Raw genomic sequence first — 24,329 nt, forward strand, 5'->3', positions numbered from 1 at the left:
CAGGTTGAAAGTCCAGTGCTGCGTGACTATCCTCTGCTCACTGTATCGTGAGGCTGAAATCAAGTTATGGGCGAGACTGAGTTCTTGCCTGGAGAACATGGGGAAAATCCACTTCCAAGTTCATTCCAGTCGTTGGCAGAGTTCAGCTCCCTTTGCTGGTGGGACTGAGGTCTGTGTTTCTTGATGTCAGTGGGGTGGTGTTCTCAGTTTCTGGAGATACTCCCAGAGCCTATCCCCGTGTCCCTTCCCATCTTCACGCTGGTACAACAAATCAAATCCTTCTTGTGTTTCCTCTGACTCCTCTACCACTTGCCAGAGAAAGCGCTTTGCTTTGAAAGGCCTTGTGTGGTTAGGATAGGCCTGCCCAGATAATCCCTCAGTTTAAGGTCAGCTGTGCTGTATAACATAACCTACCTGCCAGAATACAACCCATAATTTTCTTTTTTTTTTTTTTTTTTCCTTATGGCCACACCTGCGGCATATGGCAGTTCCTGGGCCAGGGGTCAAATTGGAGCTGCAGGTGCTGGCCTATGCTGCAGCCACAGCAATGTTGGATCCGAGCTGCATCTGTGACCTACGCTGCAGCTTGCAGGAATGCTGGATCCTTAAATTGCTGTGCCAGGCCAGGGATCGAATCCACGTCGTCACAGAGACAACATTGGGTCCTTAACCCTCTGAGCCACAACGGCAACTCCAGGACCCATCGTTTTCAAGTGTTGGAGATTGGGTGGGACGTACACACCAGGCAGATGAAGAGTGTGGGGGACACTTAAAAGTCTTAACTGTTCTGCTCACCACGCTTGTTGCTGTTGTGTCTGCTTTTCCAAGGTTACAGAAGAGAATGGTGAACAAATGCCCTGTTACTTTGTCACGGTTAGCCTACAAGAAGTGGGAGGAGTTGAAACTAAGAACTGGACAGTCCCCAGGAGGCTCAGTGAATTTCAAAATTTACACCGGAAACTTAGTGAGGTATGAATACCTGTGAACACAGATTTAGAATTACTGAGCAAGAAGAGATTTAAGGGCTTACTTCAGTTTTTACACACAAGGAAGCTGATTGACCTTTCTCCTGTGCTGTTGATACTGGCAAAGTGGCATTTTTATTCAGAGAGCAAGCATCTAGGGTCTAGTCTAAATCCTTTAGGGTAGATAATTGTCTGACCTCTGCCGAACCCCACAGAACCCCAGAGCTGGAAGAGAGCTGGGGATAATCTATGGGCAGTGATTTCCAAGCTGCCAGTCGTGACCCATTAGTGGCTGGTGAGAGCAGTTATGGGTTTATGGATTTTGCAGCAATAGAAAGAGAATAGAATAGAAGACATTTCATCACATAAAGGAATTAATCTGTAAAGTGTCATGATTTTTTTTTTCCTGTCTTTTTGCCATTTCTTGGGCCGCTCCTGCAGCATATGGAGGTTCCCAGGCTAGGGGTCCAATCGGACCTATAGCCGCCAGCCTACACCAGAGCCACAGCAACGTGGGATCCGAGCCGCATCTGCAACCTACACCACAGCTCACGGCAACAGCGGATCATTAACCCACTGAGCAAGGGCAGGGATTGAACCCGCAACCTCATGGTTCCTAGTCGCGGATTCATTAACCACTGAGCCACGACAGGAACTCCAAAGTGTCATGATTGAAAGCAAAGATGCTGGAGCCAGGGTGCTCAATTTGGATCCACTTTGGATCCTTGCTTTACTACTTACTAGCTATGTGGCCTGGGACCTGTCACCCTGTCTCTTTGTGCTTCTTTTTCCTCATCAGGGAAGTACAAATATTGATAGTACCTACTTCACCTGTCTCACAGAGCTGCTGTGAGAATGAAGGGAGTAAGCGGGTACAAAGCCTTTAGAGGAATATACTGCACAGAGCAAACCTCATCACCTTTAGTAGCAGCTACAGTGGTCATATGAGCATTGCTTCATGGAACTTTCGTTTCAGTTTTATGGGTGTGTGTATTTTAAGTATGGGTGTATGTGCTATAGGTATGGTGTGCGTATTGCATGCCTGAGTCATATATGTATGTATGTGTGTACACTGCATGTGTGGGTGGGGGTGTGTGTGTGTTACATGTATAAGTGTGTATATCTGCACCTGTGTGTGGGTTGCAGTGGTATGTGTTTCCTACTGTGGGTTTTAGTTTAAAATGTTTGAAAGCCACTAATATAGGTCAGTTCTTTTATTTGATAGATGAGGGAAACTGATCCCAGAGAGTTTAATTGACTTATCACAGGATGTATACATCACGGCCAAACCAGGACTAGAGTCCGGCTCGTCATTCGTTATTTTTCCATTTTTCTCGGAAGTTGAGTATCCTCTAACTCTCCACCTACTGGAGCTAATTTCCCTTTACCCCAGCAATTAAAGAGCTCTTCAGTCATTTCTACCTTCATTTAAGTCCATTTTTTTCTTGCACAGATGAACTGATGCTGGTACAACCCTGTGTTCACCTCACTGACCCCTCTTTTGCAAATGAAATATGTCTGTTTCCTTTCACCTTTTCTCCTAGGAGATTTTTTTAAAAAAACTCTTTTAATTACTAACTTCTTTCAAAAACAGTTGCACTGAAGCATTAAAGGAAACAAACTTTATAAAATTTCATGTCCGCCCTTTCGTCTCGTTACCTTTCTTCATCTGTTGCCTGATTACTGGGTTCTTCTCTCCCCCTTGATAGTTCCTGTTGTGTGAGCTTTTCTTTTCCTTTGCTTTTTTCTTCCTTTTGTTTGTTTGTTTTGTTTATTCGTTTTTTGGAAGAACACTTCCTGTTGACAGTTGTGACAGGAACCACCTTTGTGGGTCCCTGGTGGTCTTAATCTTTCCCTCTACCTCTCACTGCCTGTTTCATTTCCCTCAAATTTTACCCTGAACTTGAACCTTGGAGTCCTTGGGTGAATGCCCTCGTACTCAAGGTGCGTTACTGGGCTGTGTAGAAAAGGCCACTGTTTCCTTTTCCACCAGCTGAGGCACTTACATACCTTTGCTCTGAGTAACTTGCACCGGCCGTCCTTGCTGTGGCCAGGCTGGCGGGGGCTGCTCTGATGCTGAAGACAGCAGGAGGAAGCTGCGGCAGGCAGCCTCTGTCTGTGCTCACTTCCTTTTCAGTAGCAGCTGATTTATTCAGCATTTCCCAGTGGCCCCAGAGCCTTAAAGAAGCGGCAGAGTCTGTAGCATTTGGAACCCACTGTTCTCCCAGTGTCTGAGGGGCAAGTCCTGTGGGCGTTGGCACCAAGATCAGACTTTATAGTTGGATGATCTGGGCTTTGATCCCGATCCTGGTGTCTCACATGTAAAATAGTCCCGATCCTCCGAACTCAGAGCAGTTCTGGCACAGTGTGTGGCATAGTGTAGGACTTAATCCCCAAAGGGAAGTCTGTTGTTATTTATAACATTGTATTATTACTGATACATTTACGTTCTGCAGTTTGCCCTTGAAAGGCAGTAGTAAAGCTGCAACCCAAGTAATTCTCTCTTTCCATCATCTTCTTTTGTCAACCTTGATAACTTTTTAGAGATGTTGTAAACAAAACACATTCTAAGAGAAAAACCCTCTTGCCGTGAGCAGGGGTCCATACCCAGCACCTCGTGCTCTGGGCAGCTTGTGCAGACCCATCTTCTCAGCCCTGCTCCGGGACTCCCAGCTTCCAGGCGTCTGTAAGTCTAGGGACCAGCGTTTCCTTTTTTCATCACATATCCCACTCCTCCACATTCCTTGAGCCTGATTAGAACAAGTAGGTTTTCAGTGTCTTCAGTCCTAGGAACCAAGTACAAGAGGAGGATATTTGGTTTGTTCTTATTAAAAATCTAAAATCTTTTTCATATTAAAATATAATTTCACAATACTAACATTTAATTTTTTTCCCTCACAGTGTTTCCCTTCTTTAAAAAAAGTCCAGTTGCCTTCTCTTAGCAAGCTGCCTTTCAAATCTATAGATCAAAAGTTTATGGAAAAGTCAAAGAATCAATTAAATAAGTTTTTACAGGTAAGCAACTGAAAAAGTTTGCATATGGGAGGGAACATCAGTTACTTGGGGTTAAGCTATCGTCAAAGAGTTTGCCTGTTTGCTTTCTGTTCTCACATGTTGAAAATATCTTTGGGTTTTGGGTTTGCTTGGTTGTTTTTTTTCATTGTTAAAATATACTAGACATGCAGAAAATGCAGATACCATTTGTATAACTTTCTCCAGTTTAACAAACTGAACACCCCTTGTAACTAGCACCCAGTCCCAGCCGGGCAGCCTCACCACAGGTGACCACGGTCCTGGCCCCCACCATACAGTCACTGCAGTTTTTGAACTTAATGTGAAGGGATCACGTGGTGTGGTTCCCCTTCCATCTGAGTCCCTTCACTCAGATCTTGTTCCCGAGGTTCTCCCATCATGTTTCTGTAGTTGCAGGTCGTTCTTTAATTTCATTTTCAGTTTCATTGTTGGTGGGCTTCTGCTGGTGCCAATACCCCCCAGCCTCTCCAGGCCCCTGTTGCTGGGCCTTTAGCAGGTCTCCGGGCGGTGCCTGTTGGGAAGAGCATGGGTTCATGCTTCTAGGACTTGTCTTTGGTGACAAGCTGCTGGGTAATCCTTGGGCTTTAGGTTTTTCAGGTTTTTGCAGTGGTCATAGTAGTATACTTTCTCCAGCAGCATGTGGGATGCTGATGGTTCCACACTGCATGGTCTCTTTTGTGACGTTAAAGTTGTGTCTACTTTCCTGTGTAGTCTCCTGTCTCTTCTGTATGGGTTTGCAGGAGTTTTTGGGAGTGTTGGATGTGCATCTCTTGTCAGAGCATATGTGCTCAGAAATCTTTCTGTGCCTTTTCACTCTCTTAATGAGTTCTTTTAAAGAGAATAAGTTCTTGATTTTAATTTAGTCCATTTATCCATTTTTTTCCCTTTTATGGTTAATGCTTTTTGTGCATGTTAAGAAGTCTTTGCCCACCCCAAGAGCCTAAAGATAGCCTCCTAATTTCCTCTAAACACTTGTTTTTCTTCAGTCTATTTGTAGAGCATAAGACCAGACAAAGGTATGCTGTCTCCAATGGCAACCACTATTTATTTTTCCCTTAGCCAATGCCTCTGTACTCAGAGTATAGTTAGTTGCTCAAACTGTGGACTTCAAAGCCCTTATAGTTCTTAGGGGGTGTGAACCTTTGCCTCATCAAACATTTTTTGCCAATGCAGTAGCAGCTATAAGACCTGAGACTTGATAGCAGATGTTGCCAAATTCTTAGTAAGGGCTATATTAAAGTATATTTAACTGAATCAGAAGTATGGATCATAGTTAGAGTATATAACTTAAGCCAGAGTTGCCTTGCAAGTGTTATCAGTTTCACTTTTTCTCTCATATCTTTCTCTCTCTTTAAATGTATGTAATTTATAAAAATGTATGTGCATATATACGTGTGTGTACGTGGATGGATAGATAGATTGATTTCCCTCAGGAAATACAATAATTGCACCCACTTCTGGGTGTGCACTGCTGTTCTCTCTCCCCGGAGTGCTTTACACTCTTCATTGTCTGCTGCGTATCCCTCTTAGGTCTCCCCAGTAATAGAATAACATGCCCTGAGCTTTTGGGGGGAAGGAGTTGGGAATAGGATTCCGTCCTCAGCTTAAAAATTGTAAAACCCCAATTATACCTTGCCTCACAAATGTGAGAACATTTCTAACTCTTCATACATATTCAGCTTGGTTATTTTCCTTCATAATAGAATATAACTTAGTCCAAAGACTTTTCATCCTTAACGATTTCATTATTTATATTGATAGTATAATTTTTGTGGCTGCACTCGCAGCACGTGGAAGTTCCCGGGCCAGGGATTGAACCCACACCACAGCTGCGGCAATGCCAGATCCTTAACCCACTGTGCCACAGGGGTACTTCCTGCTTTTATTATTTGAAACTTAACCATTTGTTATCATTTCCTACTATTTTATAAAATGGTGTTGGAGAATAGATTAGCCAAAGGAGATCAAGGTAGGAGACTATCTCCCTCCTTCTAATCCACCTTCACATAACTGAACATTTAATACTCTATAGAAGCATAAAGGCTCTGGGGCCAGGGAAGGCAGGAGGGACACGGTGACACCACCTGCCCATTGCCTAACCCCCTTCCTTATGTCTGAGGCAGCACTTCACCCTCAGGCCAGTCTTCCTCAGGACATGGGAAGCTGAGAGCTACTAGAATTCTGGGGGTGACCCTCGGACCCCCGTCCCCAGTGTGGCAGTATTGGGTACCCTCAGAGGTACCCTTTCTAGGGTGGGTCATGGGGTTTATCAGTTTCAACCTTCATCTTGGGACAAATATAATATGAACATCATGGACCATCCCCCCAGGGGGTAACACCATTCATGCAGCAAAGTCTCCACTGGTTCATTTTTTCCTAAACCCTGTGTCTTGGTTTGTTTTTTTTTTTTTGGTTTTTTTGGTTTTTTTTTTTTGTCTTTTTCTAGGGCCGCTTCCTGCGGCATATGGAGGTTCCCAGGCTAGGGGTCGAATCAGAGCTGTAGCTGCCGGCCTACACCAGAGCCACAGCAACACGGATCCAAGCCGCGTCTGCAACCTACACCACAGCTCACGGCAATGCTGGATCCTTAACCCACTGAGCAAAGCCAGGAATCGAACCCACAACCTCATGGCTCCTAGTCGGATTCATTAACCACTGCACCACGACGGGAACTCCAACCCTGTATCTTTGAATGTTAGACATTTACACATTCTTGTGGTCGCATTGGTGACTCTCCCGTCTTACCAGTAGCACTGGCTTTGTACACACACACTTGCTGCCTGTTCTCCTTCCCTCTCTCTTAAGGCCAGAGAAGTGTATTGAGAACTTTAGGAAATTTCCAGGTTATGGACCAGTAAAAACAGTTGTATAATTATGTAAACAAGCACTACCTGTGGAGTATGGCAGCACAGGGACAGAAAACTACTCCCAGTAGTTCCTTCCTACCATGAGACAACTCAAAGCTCTTTTTTTTTTCACTGATGGGCAAAGTCTGCACAGAGCCTGGAAAGGAGAGTCAAGTGGAATCCACCGTGTGATATGCAAATATGTACAGTGTTCAAACAAAAATGAGTGAAAGTTGACTTTCAAAGGTGGTGGCCCTGGGATCCAGGGCAGAGTGCAATGACGTGAAACTTTATGTTGCCCTGAGCAGTGAGTTCTATTTGCTGCACACTGTCTCCTGCCTGCAGTGATTCAGGCACTGGGTTAACCTAGAGAGGGTTATTTGCTATTAAGATCAGTGAGAATTGAGCTGATGTATTTTATCTTCGGGGCAGAGGGAAGTGGTTTTAGGTTCAGAATTAACGATGAAAGTAAATGTCCTTTCAACTCTTTGCCTTTACTTCTCGTGGCTCCCAGAGCACAGACCTGTTCCTATCATAGGAGGAATTAATCCTCTTTCTCCCACAGAATCTGCTTTCAGATGAAAGACTGTGTCAGAGTGAAGCACTTTATGCCTTTTTGAGCCCTTCTCCTGACTACCTCAAGGTTATTGACGTGCAGGGGAAAAAATCCACTTTTTCATTATCCTCATTTTTGGAAAGACTCCCTCGTGACTTCTTCTCCCATCAGGAGGTGAGCTGTTTGAAGGTTGTGCTGTTTGTGAAGCATATTTAAGCAAATGTATTGAAGGCTGTTTGAAGTAGCAGTTATTTGTTGAAAGTTTGCTACAAATGGGGAAAAAGAAAAAACATTTCAGTTATCACTGCTGTCATATTTAGGGACAGAATTAACAACCAGGTAGGTGGGTGGACAGGGCTGTCATCATGGAGGAGTTGGTGCTAATAGGTTCGGGAGAGGAGGATGTGACTGGGGAACAGTCAGTATGTCTTTGTTTGCGGAGAGGGCTCCCGTAGTGAGTGGGGCTGGCGGAAGACGAGGCAAAAAGCAGAAGGGAGGGGTAAGGCTGTGCCGAGCTGAGAAGTTCAGGCTTTATTCTCAGGGAATGGAAAGTCATAGAATATTCTGAAGCAACATGAACGTAGCAATGATGTGTGTGGGTGAAGGAAGAGAGACATGGCAGACCTTCGCCACCTCCTTCCTGGCCTGCAGCGTCCCTCCAGGGTGAGCTCCTTCCTGCGCTGAGGCTGCTGGGGCCCCTCACTTGGCTCTCCAGCAAGTTGCACGAGCCTGTCTCCAAAATTGGGTACCTTCTTAGTTCAGTGCCAGATGCCACCGCCTCTTCACCAGCGTTGGTTTAATGAGTTTGGACAGAAGGAACCAACAATGAAAAGGAGCATCTGCTTTACTGCATCCCAAGCCTCCAAGCATCTCTCCTGCCTCTTTCCTCATGGCCGCATATGCAGTGTTTGACCGCACTCGGCCCCGTCTCCTCCATCATCTCCCACTTCTCTCTGAACCTCTTGGGATTTACACTATGGCCCGGTCGCTCCAGGAACTGCTCTCTGAAAGGGAGGCCGGTGACTGACCAGTGGCCTCCTCTCCATCTGCAGCTCCACCACCCTCGGCAGCATTGTATGCTGCTGGACTTGTAATCACGCTGTGGCGTTTGGGGGACTCCTCCTGCCTCTTGACTCCCCAGCCTTCTTCTCCGCTCACCCGGCCCCCCAGAGCCCTGTCGCTAGATCCCATAGCTTCAGCTGCCACCTCTCTGCAGACATTGGAATGAATATCTGTCGTTCTACTGCCCAATATTTGCACCCCTGTTTCAGCACTTCATCCTGCTTGTAGAAACAGCCACGCGTATACTGGTTGCCTCCCCACAGAGCTGTGGGCCACGCCAGCTATTACACTAGCCCAATAGCTGGCGTATAATGTGTTTTCAGCTGAAATTTGCTGATATACAGATGAGATGGGACTGGCTAAAATACAGAATAAAAGCTTGAATCAGAAATTTGAAAATAAATTACTTTAAAATATACATGTCTTTTAAAAAAAAAGTGAATTTAAAATCATTTAATGCACATTCTTCTCAAGCACACATGGAACTAGTGGGCCACAAACCAAGCCTAAGTAAATTAAAGAAAATTTAAATCTTGTAAAGCATTTTTTATCACTACAACACTATAAGACTAGAAATCAGCAACAAGAAAAAAACTGCAAAAAACACAAACACATGGAGACTAAAATCATTTAAATTAAAAGGCCTTACTTTTAAAACTCAAAATGGTTAGAAAACTATTTTGTTAATCGACTCACTCATTAGTATAGTGACAGAGGTTTTTCAGAATAATTTTATTATTTATTTATTTATTTATATTGGTCTTTTTGCCTTTTCTTGAGCCACTCCCGTGGCATATGGAGGTTCTCAGGCCAGGAGTCCAATCGGAGCTGTAGCCTCCCGCCTCCGCCAGAGCCACAGCAACTTGGGATCCGAGCTGTGTCTGTGACCTACATCACAGCTCACGGCAATGCTGGATCCTTAACCTACTGAGCAAGGCCAGGAATCGAACCCGCAACCTCATGGTTCCTAGTTGGATTTGTTAACCACTGCGCCATGACGGGAACCCCCCAGAATAATTTTAGACCTTGAACAAGGCTTTCAGATCAGGCTTTTCCCTGAGGTTAGATGTACTTTGGCCTCTTTTTAAAAATGCATAGATTTCTGCATGTAGGAGGGTTGAAGGGCTATGTGAGGTTGAAATATGAGCACAGCTTGGAATTGACAGTTGGAGGAGAGGAACTCTGATACCTTTCTGGGGTGAGTGACCTGCTTCCTGTGACTTTTCTGTTCCCCCAGGAGGAGATAGAGGAGGACAGTGACCTGTCAGATTATGGTGATGATGTGGACGGAAGGAAAGATGCCTTGGCTGAACCCTGCTTCATGTTGATTGGGGAGATTTTTGAACTTCGTGGAAGTAAGCCTCTTTGTGATTATTCAGTGATGTTTCCTGGTTAAGTGGTTACATCTGAGGATACAGCCTCGGGACAGATAATCATGTCTGTACTCATGGAACCTCCTGAGTTACTCTGCACTGTGTTCCTCTGAATACAGAAAGGTGGAAGGCTTTGATTTTTTTTTTTTTTTTTTTTGTCTTTTTGCCGTTTCTTGGGCCGCTCCCGTGGCATATGGAGGTTCCCAAGCTCCAGGGGTCGATCCGGAGCTGTAGCCACAGGCCTACGCCAGAGCCACAGCAATGTGAGATCTGAGCCACGTCTGCAACCTACACCACAGCTCACGGCAACACCAGATCCTTAACCCACTGAGCAAGGCCAGGGATCGAACCCGCAACCTCATGGTTCCTAGTCGGATTCATTAACCACTGTGCCACAATGGGAACTCCTTTGAACTTCTTTTTATGGGACTTAGCATATAGCCTCATTGCTTTGGCACCAGAAGGTATGCCGACACTGATCTTGCATAGCAGAGGAAGAGCCCTGTTGTTAAAGGTGCTTATGTGGCCAGGGACGCAGGGACACCCAAGCCTGCTTTCAGCCACCTTTGCTCCCTGGAGGAGTGCTCATCAGTGGAGGTGCAGGGGAATTTTGTCTCCATGTCTGGAAGCATTTTGGGCTGTCACAACTTGGGGGAGTTGCTACTGGCATCTTGTGGGTAGAGGCCAGGAATGCTGCTGAATATCCTCAGAGCACAGGATGTTCCCCACAACCAAGAGTTACCCTGCCCCAAATGACAGGAGTGCCAAGATGAGAGATCCTACCCTAATTCTTGAGAGATGTACTAAGAAGAAACCAGAGTGAAAAGAGGATCAAAATATTATTTTGTGGAGTTCCTGTTGTGGCTCAGTGGGTTAAGAACCTGATGTAGTCTTCGTAGGATGCAGGTTCAATCCCTGGTCTCCCTCAGTGGGTTAAGGATCTGGCCCTGCCTGCAGTGTAAGTCACAGATGCAGCTCGGATCTGGTGGTGTTTTGTGGTGTAGGTCGGCAGCTGAAGCTCCAGTTGATCCCTAGCAAAGGGAACTTCCATATGCCATAGGTGCAGCCCTAAAAAGAAAAGAAAAATACTGTTTTGTTAAGACCTGTGCAAGTGCCCTTCTCCTAAAGCAGAACCGGGGTGAAAGATGAAACTGTTCTACTTGGCTTTAGTCTTGGGTCCTTAATAGGACTTTCTGCCCACCCTCACCTCCCAAAGCACCCCCCTCTCAATGCTCTGAATCTTGAGACCAGCGTATTTGGTCATACCTGGAGCTGCAGTTCTAGCTAGAGGTGTGACAGATGCATAAAGGCACACCTGACCACCTAGAAGAGGAAGCACTTGAGAAGAGCAGGGTTTTGTAAGACACAGTAATGTCACCAACCAGTAAAACGTGTCCTGAGAATGTCCTGGGCTCTGTCCACTCAGAAGAGCATACTTTCCCTTGGGGCGGGGAGGGTGGGCTGAGAGTTGGTCCTGTACAGAAAGTGGGGCTGTGCATTGCTTATTATATATCCCTTAACATGTCACTTAGAGAGTTATTCCCAGATGAGAAAACTTCAGGTGCTCCTATAAACCTATGCACGTCTTTTGTGTCTTTTAACCCTCAGTATCGAATATAGTGCCTCTTCAGTAGTAGGTGCCTGGACGGATGGATGGATGAATGAATGAGAAAATTTTCAGTGCTGGAATTAACTGTTCTGGTCATTGAACTTTTTCTTCCTCTAAAACAAATCTAAAATAATCAGCGAACACTTTGGGCCCTTATGTTTTAGATAGGGTCTGTAGAAGAAACAAAAGTATGTCAGAGGTAGGTTCTTCCTTCAGTGAACTTACAATATAAGGGTTTTAAAGTTGTAATTCACATTAAGCAGTAGACACAATTAAATTCTAAACCACAGGCTGAGATTTATATATAAAGATGTTTATTTGAGCATAATTCATTTCAGCAATACCGAAAAGTTGGAACTTAAGCTCAACTTCAGAAACTGATGATAGTTAAATTAAGAAATACCCACCTGACGGAATATCATCCAAGTATTAAGGATCCTTTCAGGTGAAAAGCTATAGCTGGTCTGTATCACAGAAACTTTCAGATGTATGCTGATGTTTGAATTGGTTCAGTATAGGCAGAAAAAAACAGTCCTCCCCCCAAGGTCTGGCTCTTCCTCAGTGAAATCTGCCCATTAAATCATGAGTCCACCTGTCTCCCTTGGAGGTGATCAGAATGAGGAAGCACCCCCTGAGTCCTTTGCTTAGTGTGTCTTTGCAACAGAGACTGAGATGTGGTGGATGGTCAGAGGCGGGCAGGGCAGGAGCAGGGCTCTGGGTCATTTCCTCCCTTGTGTGCCTTCTCAGGAGAATATTAGGTTTTGCTAGTGCCATTTCAGAGGGGCACAGATAGAGCATTGTTGATAATGAGATGTGATATATTTGCCAGCAGCAAAATCCTAGTATTGCTGCAGTGGCCTCTGTGGCTTCGAACAAAGGAGTCCTTGGAAGGAGCTGGGGGCTCTTTTGTGTGGGGCTGGAGTGGGGGGCATTGGGGAAGGTGAGGGAATGGTGGCATCGGGGGTATCAGCGGTGGAAGAGAATTGAGAATTGGTAGCAGAGCCATTTTTTTTTCCTGCTCTAGTTCAGTTTAGGGAAGGGACCAGAAATAGAGCTGGTTTAAACATTTATAGCCAGTTGCTTGGCCTTCAGGCAATCTTCCTGGAGGTGCACATGTCCTCTGTCCTCGGGGTCTGAACTGCCTCTCTCCTGCCCTAGAGAGTTCTCAGGGAGATGTTCTTGTCCCCAGCGGGCACACACCCCAGCTGACACTGGCCCCGGGTGGGCACGGCTGCAAGCCCGCAGCACCTCTGAGTTCCTGGTGTGGTTCTAACTCCATGATTTGACTCTCGCTTGAAGATTTAACAACATCACTGTCACTGGACTCTTAGATCCATTTTAAGAGCTAGAAATGATTTGAGAATCTTTTAAAGTTACAACCAAGACTGTGTTAGTTGTTGGGTTTTGTGTGTGCGTCTTCCCTTCTACAGAGGTATTTGTGAATTTACTCCTTAAAAGGTTTTCTTACGGTGCAGGGGCCCTGAATCCTCAGCTCCATCATACCCAAGTCATGCATCAGTAGCTACACATTTCAGTGGAGGAAGGTGAATATATAAATGGAGTATTTGGTTTAGGTTCTAATTTGCAGACCAAAAGTGTCCTCACAGTATTACTTTGCCTTCTTTTGGTTTATATTCGTATTGTACTTGTAACACTGTGTCTCCTAATGTAATGTTAATTTAAAAAGTTTAGATCTGTAGGATCCTTCACAAAACTCTTTCACTCAAAATATTGACATGACTCTCAACCCAAAAAAAAAAAGTCCATGTTAACACTGTCCTTTTCCAGATGAGGACACTGAGGTGCTGAGAAGAGAGGGTGGTGCCCAGCTCTTCCAGGTGTTGGCACAGAAGCCCCAAGGCCATGATTCACTCAGTTCCCTTCTCTTCCCCCACAGGCATAAAGTGTATAAAGACATATGATCTACAAGTTGCCATTCAGAAGGGAGCAGTTAAACTCATTGATTCATTAATATTTCAAAATATTTGTCAACAGTTGACTGCAGATGCTCTCATTCGGAGTAGTGTGTTAGAAAATTGGGTTCAACAAGCCAGACAGACATGAAAAACAGACATTGTCAATAGCCCAGACACGTGAAGTTTTATTGCCACTTGCTAGCTCAGCTGTTGTTTCAGTCATTGAGAAGCTGTAAAAAGTCTCAGGTTTCATTTCATCACTTGCTAAGTAGAAAATGAAAGCTCAGTCATTAGAATTTCCCTGGGCGAAAGTGTGCTAACCTAGACCCAAACTCTGCGGATCTCATAACCCCTGACTTAGTGTCAGGCCTCAGATTGAGTGATGTGAGATTTTTGCTTTGTGCCACTATGAAAATGTCACGATTGTGACAGCCTGTGATAATGCTTTTCCTCTGATTTATATTTTAGTGTTTAAATGGGTGAGAAGAACATTAATTGCTCTCGTTCAGGTCACTTTTGGAAGAACCATCAACAAGTGAGTTGCACAAAATTAATATTTGAATTCATGTCCTGCCCTTTTGCCTCTAATAGTCCAGCTCCCTCCCCAATGGAAGGTATTTTAGTGTCTCTCACTTTCTGTTTATGATAGGATTCTGTGATCAGATAGGGAAGGAGGTTTCTGCAAGAACTTCTCCCACAGAATGCACGGTGCTCTAGAGGCCAGCGCTTGAGCTGGCTCTGGCAGGCTGGATGACGAGGGCCAGGAAATTGTTCTATAAAGTTCTCTTTTGACATGATGACTCGTTTGAGTATGTTGGGTACAGTGTTTTTATGTCACATGATAAGGATCCGTTTAAGGCTTAGACGCTGATGAAAGTAGGGTGAGTACTGCATGGCAGGTATTTATTGGGCGGGAAACGCAAACCATATATTTTTTAGATGACATTACAATAGTGTTTCCTCTTGTTAATATCTGAGTAGCCATGAGGGGTGTGTGTATCATGTAACAGTACTATAAGCCATAAGTGTATTCTAAGCTATATCACATTATCCATACACAGAAAAGTTATACTTTGTGCCCAGTACTCTTTATAAACAATTATGACTTTCCCACAAACAAAAATGTGAGTCAGTTGCTAAAAGGGGGGAAAAAAATCAAAATTTTTTTGTATAGCAAAATATTTTAAGATGAAATTACCAGATTTTTCCAAGTGGAGAATTTAGTTGTCAAATATATGAGTAAGGTCAACATAGTTTTATCATATAAATCTTATACATTTTTATGGGAAACAGATTTTTGCTATTTTTTTTCATTTGCAAATAGAACATATTTTCCTTGTGATCGTAAACCAAAGTTTACTTTACTTCTAAGATTAAAAAAAAATGTTAGTGGCTTGTTTAGTTGACTTAGTATTGTAGTCTTTTGTTTTAAGCAGAAAATTGTCCTGTTTAACAGCTTCAGTCTTAGGCAGACCTCTTAACCTTAATACTGACATGCCTTGGATAAAGAAATTTCCCATATGGCCCTATTTTTCTCAGAACTCTAGACCTGCTAATTTATTTTTCAGTTTCAGCAAATCATGCATGCATTCCTTGCTCCTATTTATGATGTGGGCTCTTAATTTTAAAATGAGCAGCTGTGGTTTGAAAGTGGTGAATACAGCTGGCAGTTATTTTCATGGGGCTGGGGGTGGGGCATCATGGAGAGAATTTTCAGGCTCTTGGTTTCAGTGGGCTTTTTATCAGGTAGAGAAATTACTAGCACCTGGCCCTTTGCTATTTTTGCCTCAGGCAGATGATGACACACCATCAAATTAAGCAGCAGTACGATATGTACCTCTTGCCATGAACCAACGGTAATTTCACATCTTAGAATTACTTCAGAAGCTTCCCGTGGTTTTGGCTAACACAATGTCAGGCCTAAAGTGATAGAAACACTTAGGTGATGGCCTTTGGTAAGAGTCACTCACCAAATTTCAAGTTGCAAATTGAGATTCTCGATCTTCATTTCTTTATGAGGTGTCAGTGAGTAACCCAAACCCAAAGTAGCTGTCTGTGTAGACTTTATGTAGATTTCACCTAGGCAGGCAGGTCAAACAGGTTCTCTTAAAGTTGAAGCCCCCTGAATTAATAAAATTATTATATTTGGTCTAGATAGGAATTGCACGGTTCTTAGCAGTAAAGGGAAGTGTCTGAAGAGACGTGCAGTTACCAGCAGGATTACTGTGGTTTTGACTCCTAGTAGAGTGTAGACTTCATCGCTGACTAGACTCCTGTATGCAGAGTGCTGGGCTTGAAACATATATTTCAGATACTATTCCTGAAAACCTCACAGAGTCCCTTTAAACATCTGGCTAGGAAGTCCAGATGCTTAAAGGGTTTTTGACTTATTATTCCTAAAGTTAGAAACGTCAGGTTTTCTTGGTACTACGGGTCTAAAATGACTCTTCCCCCTTTCTACAGAGGGACCCCCTCCCAGTTCCACCACCACTTGGCTCTGAACAGTTTGTCTCTTGACAGCCCCAGTCGGGTGGTTGGCTGGAATCTGACAGGTGAAGTCGGGGGGGAGACTTGACTAACCACCTCATCTATAGCTGTAGGTCAAGGTCTCCCAGGTTCCATTCATGTGTGAAGCTGAAGTGGCTGGACAGCAGTGTGTCTTTCCACAGTCCCTCCTTTGTGGTGACAGGGGGTATCTTTTCTCCTTTGCCCTGGGACCTCTGCCCACTGTCTTCTGCCACAGCAGTCCCGAGGGCCAGCTGGAGGAAAGGCCTGGTTCTGAATCCCCAGGACTGCCGGACTCAAGGTTTTCCAGACCACTTTTGACACTCTTTATGTGGCTTAATGTTTTCAGTTTATACCACTTCATGGAGAAATTAGTACGTTAAGTACTATGCACAGAGTAGCTTGAAGCTTTAAACAAATTGGTGAGTCTATTCCCAGTTCTTGTCCTTCCAGGTTGAATGATATCATGAGGCAAACATGTAGAGAAATCAGTGCCAGTGAAAATGGCAGCTCCAGGAATGGTCATCAGGGTTACCGAAATGAAAAGTAACTTTCAGAGCCAGAGTTTAAAAATCCAATTCCTAGTTTATTCATCAAACGCTTAGATGGGGCTGTATCTTAACCTACCCACTGATAAATGCCTTTTGAGAATAGAGAATACAATTTTTGAAAACCTCATCCAAGAACCATTTTTCTCTTAAAAGACAAATCCGGGACACAGTGAATTGGATTTTCAGTGAGCAGATGTTGGTTTACTACATCAGCCTTTTCCGGGATGCTTTTTGGCCCAATGGGAAATTGGCACCACCGACCACAATCCGAAGCAAAGAACAAAGCCAGGAAACAAAACAGAGAGCCCGGCAGAAGCTGCTCGAAAACATTCCAGGTAAGGCTTGCCTTCTGATCCTGAAAGGCAGAGATTAAAAGGCCCTTTTTCACATAGGAAATGTTAATAACAAATGAAAAATGATCGTATTTTTTTCTTTTGGCTTCACTCATAGCATGTGGAAATTCCCAGGCCAGGGATCAAACCCCTACCACAGTTGGGACCTGTACCACAGCTGCAGCAACGCTAGATTGGTAACCCCCTGAGCCACATGAGAACTTGCTTCTTTCCTTTTAAATCATGTCTTTATCTCCTGCTAAGAATTTATACTGAGAATCCTAATAAGAAAGTACTGATTATGATTTAACAAGAAAAATGTCTTAGAAAAGATAATAAATGTTATGCTTTAAAAACCCTCAGTACTGTTTTGAGAGCTCAGTTTTTAGTTGGGTAGCCACATATTAAAATTATATTGAAAATTCTGTATTTTCTCCTTAAATGTTGGAAAAAAACGTTTGTTTATGTATTGTGGGTACAATGTGCACTGTAGCAGTAGCATGGAATATAAACTTAATTTTTCAGATATGCTTCAGAGCCTTGTTGGACAGCAAAATGCCCGTCACGGTATAATAAAAATATTCAATGCGCTGCAAGAAACGAGAGCCAATAAGCATCTGTTATACGTGAGTAATTTAACGCCTCCCAGAGGATTCACTGTTTCTTCAGTTTTTAATTATGTTCTTACTCCTTATTATTTGTAACTCTGAGCCCATTTTCTCTGCTTCATTTTTGTCTGTTCAGTTTGGTTTAAAAAACAAACAGATAGCAAAGCACCCTCCTCCTTGCCTTTTGGTTGTTTCTCTGACTTGCGAGGCAACATTTCTGCCTGGCTACTTGGCTTCCTTATTCAGCAGACTGTTTCCCAATTGTGTGTCTGACAGCAGTGAACAATATTTAATACTATGGATGGTTAACGGGCCATGAAATAAATCAGTCTCATGCTAAATGGAGTTTATAAAATACTAATCACTTTTGTTGGAGAGTAACTTGTTCACTGAGAATCATCTCAGACCTGAAATCATGCTCTTGTCTAACAGTCTACTCATATCTATATACCTAAGAGAAAGACATTTTTCTGCATTTTTTCTTTTTTGATTCAGGTGCTGATGGAACTGCTGCTAATTGAATTGTGTCCTGAGCTGAGAACTCATTTAGATCAGCTTAAAGCTGGGCAAGTTTGAGACTGCACAAGCAAACCACCAGAGAAATGTCTGTAATAATAGACATGAAACATTTTCCTCTTTTCCACAGAGGGCTTGACTGAGAACCATATTAATCTTTTAGTTACCTCCCTCTAGTTTTATGTGAATTAAGCAGAATTGGGGGGAACTTGATGCTGTATAGTAGGCAACAGAAAAACACTTCTGTTCATTTTTATTTTAATATAACTCCTTTAACAGTCAACATACTGATTGAAATATAAATGTTAATATGTGATAAGAACCTAGGAAATATTTTAAATATTTATGAAGTTGTTTTAAATGAAGAACTATGAACTTGTACAGTTAATTTCCTCACTGAGGATTCTGAACATTCCTATATTCGTGTGTATTGAACATTGTTGTGCAGTGCTTTGTGTGAAGTTATTGTGAAAATTGTCTTTATTTTTACCAAAGATTTCCCATAGTTTGAAGCATTTGAAGCAATAAAATATAAAAATGAATCAGAATTCTGGTATTTAAGATGTTTATCTCTCAAAAGTTGAAACAGTTAAGTGCCTTTTTTTGTAAAAAAAAAAAAAAAAACCAAAAAACAAAAAAAACACCACTGTGCATGTAACATAAGTACTTCTGTAAGTATAGAGTTTGCTGCCTTTCTCCAAACAGAATGAATGTGAAAAATAGGATTTTAGTGTGAATGAGAGAATGCTGTATTAGGGAAGTGGGGTGTGAGCTGAACTTTGGAGGACGGGCAGGGATGAGCTGGGGAAACAGAAAGGAGGGAAGTTACTTCAGCCTATTGAGAACTGATGATGTCATCAAGCCTTATGGCTTAGTAGGGGCATTAATGTGAGGTCCAGGGTACGGATGTTGCTTTGTTTTTAATAGTGGGACTGTGGACAAATCACTTTAATTTTCCTGGGTTTTGCCATTTATTTTGCAGTGATAATCAAACACTTTTTACCCTTTCTAATCCTCAGGAATACTGAAAGCAAACCAACTAAGCATGAAAGAAAAATCCTATGTATATATATATATTAAAGTGGTACTGATTATATCATTGTTAAGTCATACTTGCCAAGTTCTTGATAGGAACCGTAGGTTCTGAAAAACATATGATTAGAAATTTGTAAACCAAAATTTATCTTTGAGATTCTTTTAGCTATAGCTTTCATCCTTTTTTCAAACCAAGATATTTGACACTTTCGAAAAACTCAACTTGGCTAGTTACATGGATAAGAATTATCCTTCACAGGGATGTAAAGAAGACATCCAGAGAAGAGAAGCAGGATGAAGTCAGCAAGCCCCGGGAACACATAGCAGTTACTGGAAATGTCCATCTTACATATAATTAAGCCATAGCTGTTAAAAAAAAAAAGCTATTAAAAGTGCTATTAAAGTCCCCATATACTGCCTTATTACATTTCTCTTCAGATTCTTAAAGGCATGAAGAACTGGATTGAGTGTGGAGAAGAGAATACTGGTTGGGAATTTGGATCTTCAAACAATCAAAGGAATGTTCTATGGATGGCATTAAGAAAACCAGAGCAAAGCCTCCAGGGCTGAGAGGAGAGATGCTGCCTTGAAGCTCAAATCAGACAAAAAAAGACTTTAAGGACACTACATAATGATTAAAGATCAATCTGAGAAGACGATATAACAACTGTAAATTTATATGCACCCAACATAGGAGCACCTTAATATAAAGGAAATGTTAACAGACATAAAAGGAGAAATTGACAGTAACACAGTAATAGTGGGGGAATTTTTAACACCCCATTTATATCAGCGAACAGATTATCCAGACAAAATCAGTATGGAAACACAAGTGTAAAATGACAAATTAGACCAATGTACTTAACTGATATTTATAGATCATCCATCTAAAGCAGAATACTCTTTTTTTTTTTTTATCTTTTCTAGGCTGCACCTGAGGCACATGGAGGTTCCTAGGCTAGGGGTCGAATTGGAGCTGTAGCTGCCAGCCTATGCCAGAGCCACAGCAGCACCGGATCCGAGCCACATCTGCAGCCCACACCACAGCTCACGGCAAAGCCAGATCCTTAACCCACTAAGTGAGGCTAGGGATCGAACCTGCAACCTCATGGTTCCTAGTCAGATTCATTAACCACTGAGCCATGATGGGAACTCTAGAATACTCATTCTTTTCAAGCACACATGGAACATTATCTAGGTTAAATAAAATGCTGCCTTGGTAAATATAATAGAAGTCATATCAAATAGCTTTTCCAACCACAACTCTTGTAGATTAGAAATCAAGGAAAAAACTGCAAAACATCAAAAATGTGGAGGCTAAACATATGCTGGTAAAGAACCAATGGATCACTGAAGGAATCAAAGGAAATCAAATATACCTAGAGACAAATGAAAACATGACAATCTAAAACCTATGGGATGCAGTAAAAGAAATTCGAAGAGGGACATTTATAGTAACACAAACTTACCTCAGAAAATAAGAAAAATCTCCCAACAGCCAAATCTTATACCTAAAGCAACTAGAGAAAGGACAAACCCCAAAGTTGAAAGAAAGATCAGAGCGTAAATAAATTAGACACTTAGAAAAGATTGGTGAAATTAAAAGCTAGTTCTTTGAAATGATAATATTGATACACCTTTAGCCAGACTTATCAAGAAAAAAAGGAGAGGACCCAAATCAACAAAATTAGAAGTGAAAATGACAGCCTCTTCAGCAAGTGGTACTGGGAAAACCAGACAACTGCATGTAAATCAGTAAAATTAGAACACATCCTTACACCATGCACAAAAACTCAAAATAGCTTGAAGACTTAAGACACCATAGGCAAAGCCTTCTTAAATCAATTGTACAAATGTTTTCTTAGGTCAGTCGCCCAAAGCAATAGAAATAAAAACAAAATAAACCAGTGGGACCTATCAAACTGAAAAACTTTGGGATAGCAAAGGAAACCATTAAAAAAACAAAAACAAAAAAGACAACTTACAGAATGGGAGAAAACAGTTTCAAATGATGCAACTGACAGTGTAATCTCCATAATATACAAACTCATACAACTCAACAGCAAAAAAAACAAACAACCCAAATGAAAAAATGTACAGAAGACCTCAATAGACATTTCTCCGAAGATAACAGATGGTCAACAGGCACATGAGAAATGCTCATCACTAATTATCAGAGAAATGTATATCAAAACACTACAATGAGGTACCACCTAATAGCGGTCAGAAAGGCCATCATTAGTAAGTCTACAGATAACAAATCCTGTAGAAGGTGTGGAGAAAAGGGAACCCTCATACATTGTTGATGGGAATGTAAATTGGTATAACCACTGTGGAAAACAGAATGAGGTACCCCAGAAAACTAAACATAGAACTACCACATGACCCTGCAATCCCACCCCTGGGCATATGTACAGACAAAACTGTCACTGAAAAAGATACATGCATCCGTATGTTCATTGCAGCACTGTTCACAATAGCCAAGACATGGAAACAACCTAAGTGTCCATTGACAGATGACTGGATTAAGAAGTGGTACGTGTACGCAATGGAATACTACTCAGCCATAAAGAACAAAATAATGCCATTTGTAGCAACATGGATGCAACTAGAGACTCTCATACTAAGTAAATCATAAAGAGATAAGTATCATATGATATCACTTATATCTGGAACAGACTTGTGGTTCCAAGGGGAGAGAGAGGGAGTGGAATGGTCTGGGAGTTAGAGGTTCGTAGATGAAAACTACTGCACTGGGAGTGGATAAGCAATGAGTCCTGCTGTATATCACAGGAACTATAATCACTTTTGAGGGAACATGATGGAGAATAATGTGAAAAAAAGAATGTATGTAAATGTACACCTGGGTCACTTTGCTGTAGAGCAGAAATTGACAGAACATTGTAAATCAACTATAATAAAAATTTAAAAAGAAATGAAAACGGGAAAGTTAAAACTGACGCCATAGAAATACAAAGGATCGAAAGAGACTACCACAAGCAACTGTATGCCAATAAAATGGACAACCTAAAAGAAATGGACAAATTCTTAGGTACAGTCTCCTAAAACTGAATCAGGAAGAAATAGAAGATATGAACAGATCAATTACAAGTGCTGAAACTGAATCTGTGATTTTAAAACTCCCAAGAAAAAGTCCAGGACCAGATAGATGGAATTCTACCTGAGAAGAGCCAACGCCTATCCAAAAAATTGCAGAAGGAACACTTCTGAACTCATTTTATGAGGCCACTGTCACCCTGATACCAAAACCAAAGATACCACAAAAAAAGAAATCTACAGGCCAGTATCACTCATAAACATAGATGCAAAAATCCTTAACAAAATACTAGTAAACCAAATCCAATAATACCTTTAAAGGATCATATACCATGATCAAGTGGGATTTATCCCAGGGAAGGAAGGATTTTTCAATATCTGGAAATCATGGTGATATACCACATTAACAAATTGAATAAAAAGTATATGATCATCTCAGCAGATGCAGAAAAAGCTTTTGATGAAATTCAACATCCATTTATTATAAAAACTCCAGAAAGTGGGCGTAGAGAACATACCTCAATATAATAAAGGCCATATATGACAAACCCACAGCCAACATCATAAGGGTGAAAAGCTGAAAGCATTTTCTCTAAGATCAGAGGAGAAATAAAAGGAATCCAAGTTGGAAAAGAAGTAAAACTGTCACTGTTCACAGATGACATGGTGCTATACATAGAAAGTCCTAAAGATGCTACCAGAAAACTCCTAGAGCTCATCAGTGATTTCAGTAAAACTTGCAGGACACAAAATTAATACAAATAGATCTTTTACATTCCTACACACTAACAATGAAAAACCAGAAAGAGAAATTAAACAATCCTATTTACCATCACATCAATAAAGAATAAAATACCAAGGAATAAACTTAAGGGACAAAAGACCTGTACTGTGAAAACTAAAAGATGCTGATGAAAGAAATAAAAAATGACACAAACAGATGGAAAGATTCACCAAGCTCTTGGATTGGAAGAATCAATAATGTCAGAATGACTACAGTACCCAAGGCAATCTATAGATTCAATGCAATCTCTACCAAATTACCAATGGCAGTTTTCACAGGACTAGAACAATTTTTTTTATTTTTTATTTTTTTGCTTTTTAGGGCTACACCCTCGGCATATGAAGGTTCCCGGGCTAGGTCTACTCATAGCTACAGCTGCTGGCCTATGCCACAGCCACAGCAACGCCAGATCTGAGTCATGTCTGTGACCTACACCACAGCTCATGGCAACAACAGATCCTTAAACCACTGAGCAAGGCCAGGGATTGAACCCAAACACCTCATGATTCCTAGTTGGATTTGTTTCTGCTGCGCCATGGTGGGAAATAACCAAAATTTAAAAAATCTGTATGGAAACACAAAAGATCGGAAATAGCCATAGCAATCATGAGAGAAAAACAAAGCTGGAGGAATCAGGCTCCCTGATTTTAGGCTATACTGCAAAGCTACAGTCATTAAGAGTATGGTACTGGTACAAAACCAGACACATAGATCAATGGAACAAAATATCGAAGAAATAACCCACACACCTATGGTCAATTTATCTATGACAAAGGAGGCAAGAATATGTAATGGAGAAAAAGCAACAGTCTCTTCAAATAAGTGGTGCTGGGAAAATTAGACAGTTACATTTAAAAGAATGAAATTAGAACATTCTCTAACATTATACACACACACACACACACACACACAAACACCTCAAAATGCCATGTAAGGCTGGATACTGTAAAACTCTTTGAAGAAAACATAGGCAGAACATTCTTTGGCATAAATTGCAGCAATATCCTTTTGGATCCGTCTCCTTGAGGAATGAAAATAAGAACAAAAATAAACAAATGGGACCTAATTAAACTTAAAAGCTTTTGCACAGCAAAGGAAACCATAAATAAAATGAAAAGACAACCACACAGGATGGGAGAAAACATTTGCAAACAAAACAACTGACAAGGGATTAATCTCTAAAATACATGAACATTTCATGCACCTCTAATATAAAAAAAAAATGGGCAGAATATTTAAGTAGACATTTCTCCAAAGAAGACATGCAGATGGCCAAAAAGCACATGAAAAGATGATTGATGTCATTAACTATTAGAGAAATGCAAATCAAAACTATAATGAGGTATTCACCTCATACCAGTCAGAATGGCCATCGAAAAGTCTACGCACAGATACTGGAGAGGGTATGGAGAAAAAGGAATCCTTCTACACCGTTGGTGGGATTGTAAATTAGTACAACCACTATGGAGAACAGGATGGATGTCCCTGAAAAACTAAGACTAGAACTACCATATGATCCGGCAATATACGTGAAATAATGCCACTTGCAGCGACATGGATGGACCTAGAGATTATCATACT

The 24,329-nt window shown here is 41.8% G+C and overlaps 2 protein-coding genes across 35 annotated transcripts in view; one reads left to right on the plus strand and one right to left on the minus strand.

The window, feature by feature from the left end:
• The window catches only part of SNX25 (sorting nexin 25), a 149,446-nt gene extending 131,026 nt beyond the window's left edge, over window positions 1-18,420 (plus strand). For 6 of the 9 annotated variants that reach the window (XM_085000975.1, XM_085000976.1, XM_085000974.1 and 3 more), the window contains 8 exons: window positions 829-969; window positions 3,867-3,980; window positions 7,410-7,574; window positions 9,700-9,817; window positions 13,829-13,895; window positions 16,570-16,751; window positions 17,274-17,374; window positions 17,852-18,420. In XM_085000975.1, the coding sequence (XP_084857101.1) occupies window positions 829-969; window positions 3,867-3,980; window positions 7,410-7,574; window positions 9,700-9,817; window positions 13,829-13,895; window positions 16,570-16,751; window positions 17,274-17,374; window positions 17,852-17,932 (969 nt within the window). In that variant the 3' untranslated portion in view covers window positions 17,933-18,420. The remainder of the gene's footprint in view (window positions 1-828; window positions 970-3,866; window positions 3,981-7,409; window positions 7,575-9,699; window positions 9,818-13,828; window positions 13,896-16,569; window positions 16,752-17,273; window positions 17,375-17,851) is intronic. The other 3 variants (XM_085000972.1, XM_085000978.1, XR_014830417.1) reach the window with 2 other exon arrangements.
• Window positions 13,522-24,329, minus strand: part of LRP2BP (LRP2 binding protein) — a 62,623-nt gene continuing 51,815 nt past the window's right edge. For 14 of the 26 annotated variants that reach the window (XM_084998036.1, XM_021074539.2, XM_084998035.1 and 11 more), the window contains one exon: window positions 13,522-16,771. The gene's annotated coding sequence lies outside the window, so the exon portion shown is untranslated. 26 annotated transcript variants of the gene reach the window in all.

The sequence above is a fragment of the Sus scrofa genome, chromosome 15 (assembly GCF_054392235.1).
Source record: "Sus scrofa isolate SSC_HxYL_T2T_F1_AM1 chromosome 15, Sscrofa_HxYL_maternal_Yorkshire_Landrace_v2.0, whole genome shotgun sequence".
Classification (NCBI taxonomy): Eukaryota; Metazoa; Chordata; class Mammalia; order Artiodactyla; family Suidae; genus Sus; species Sus scrofa.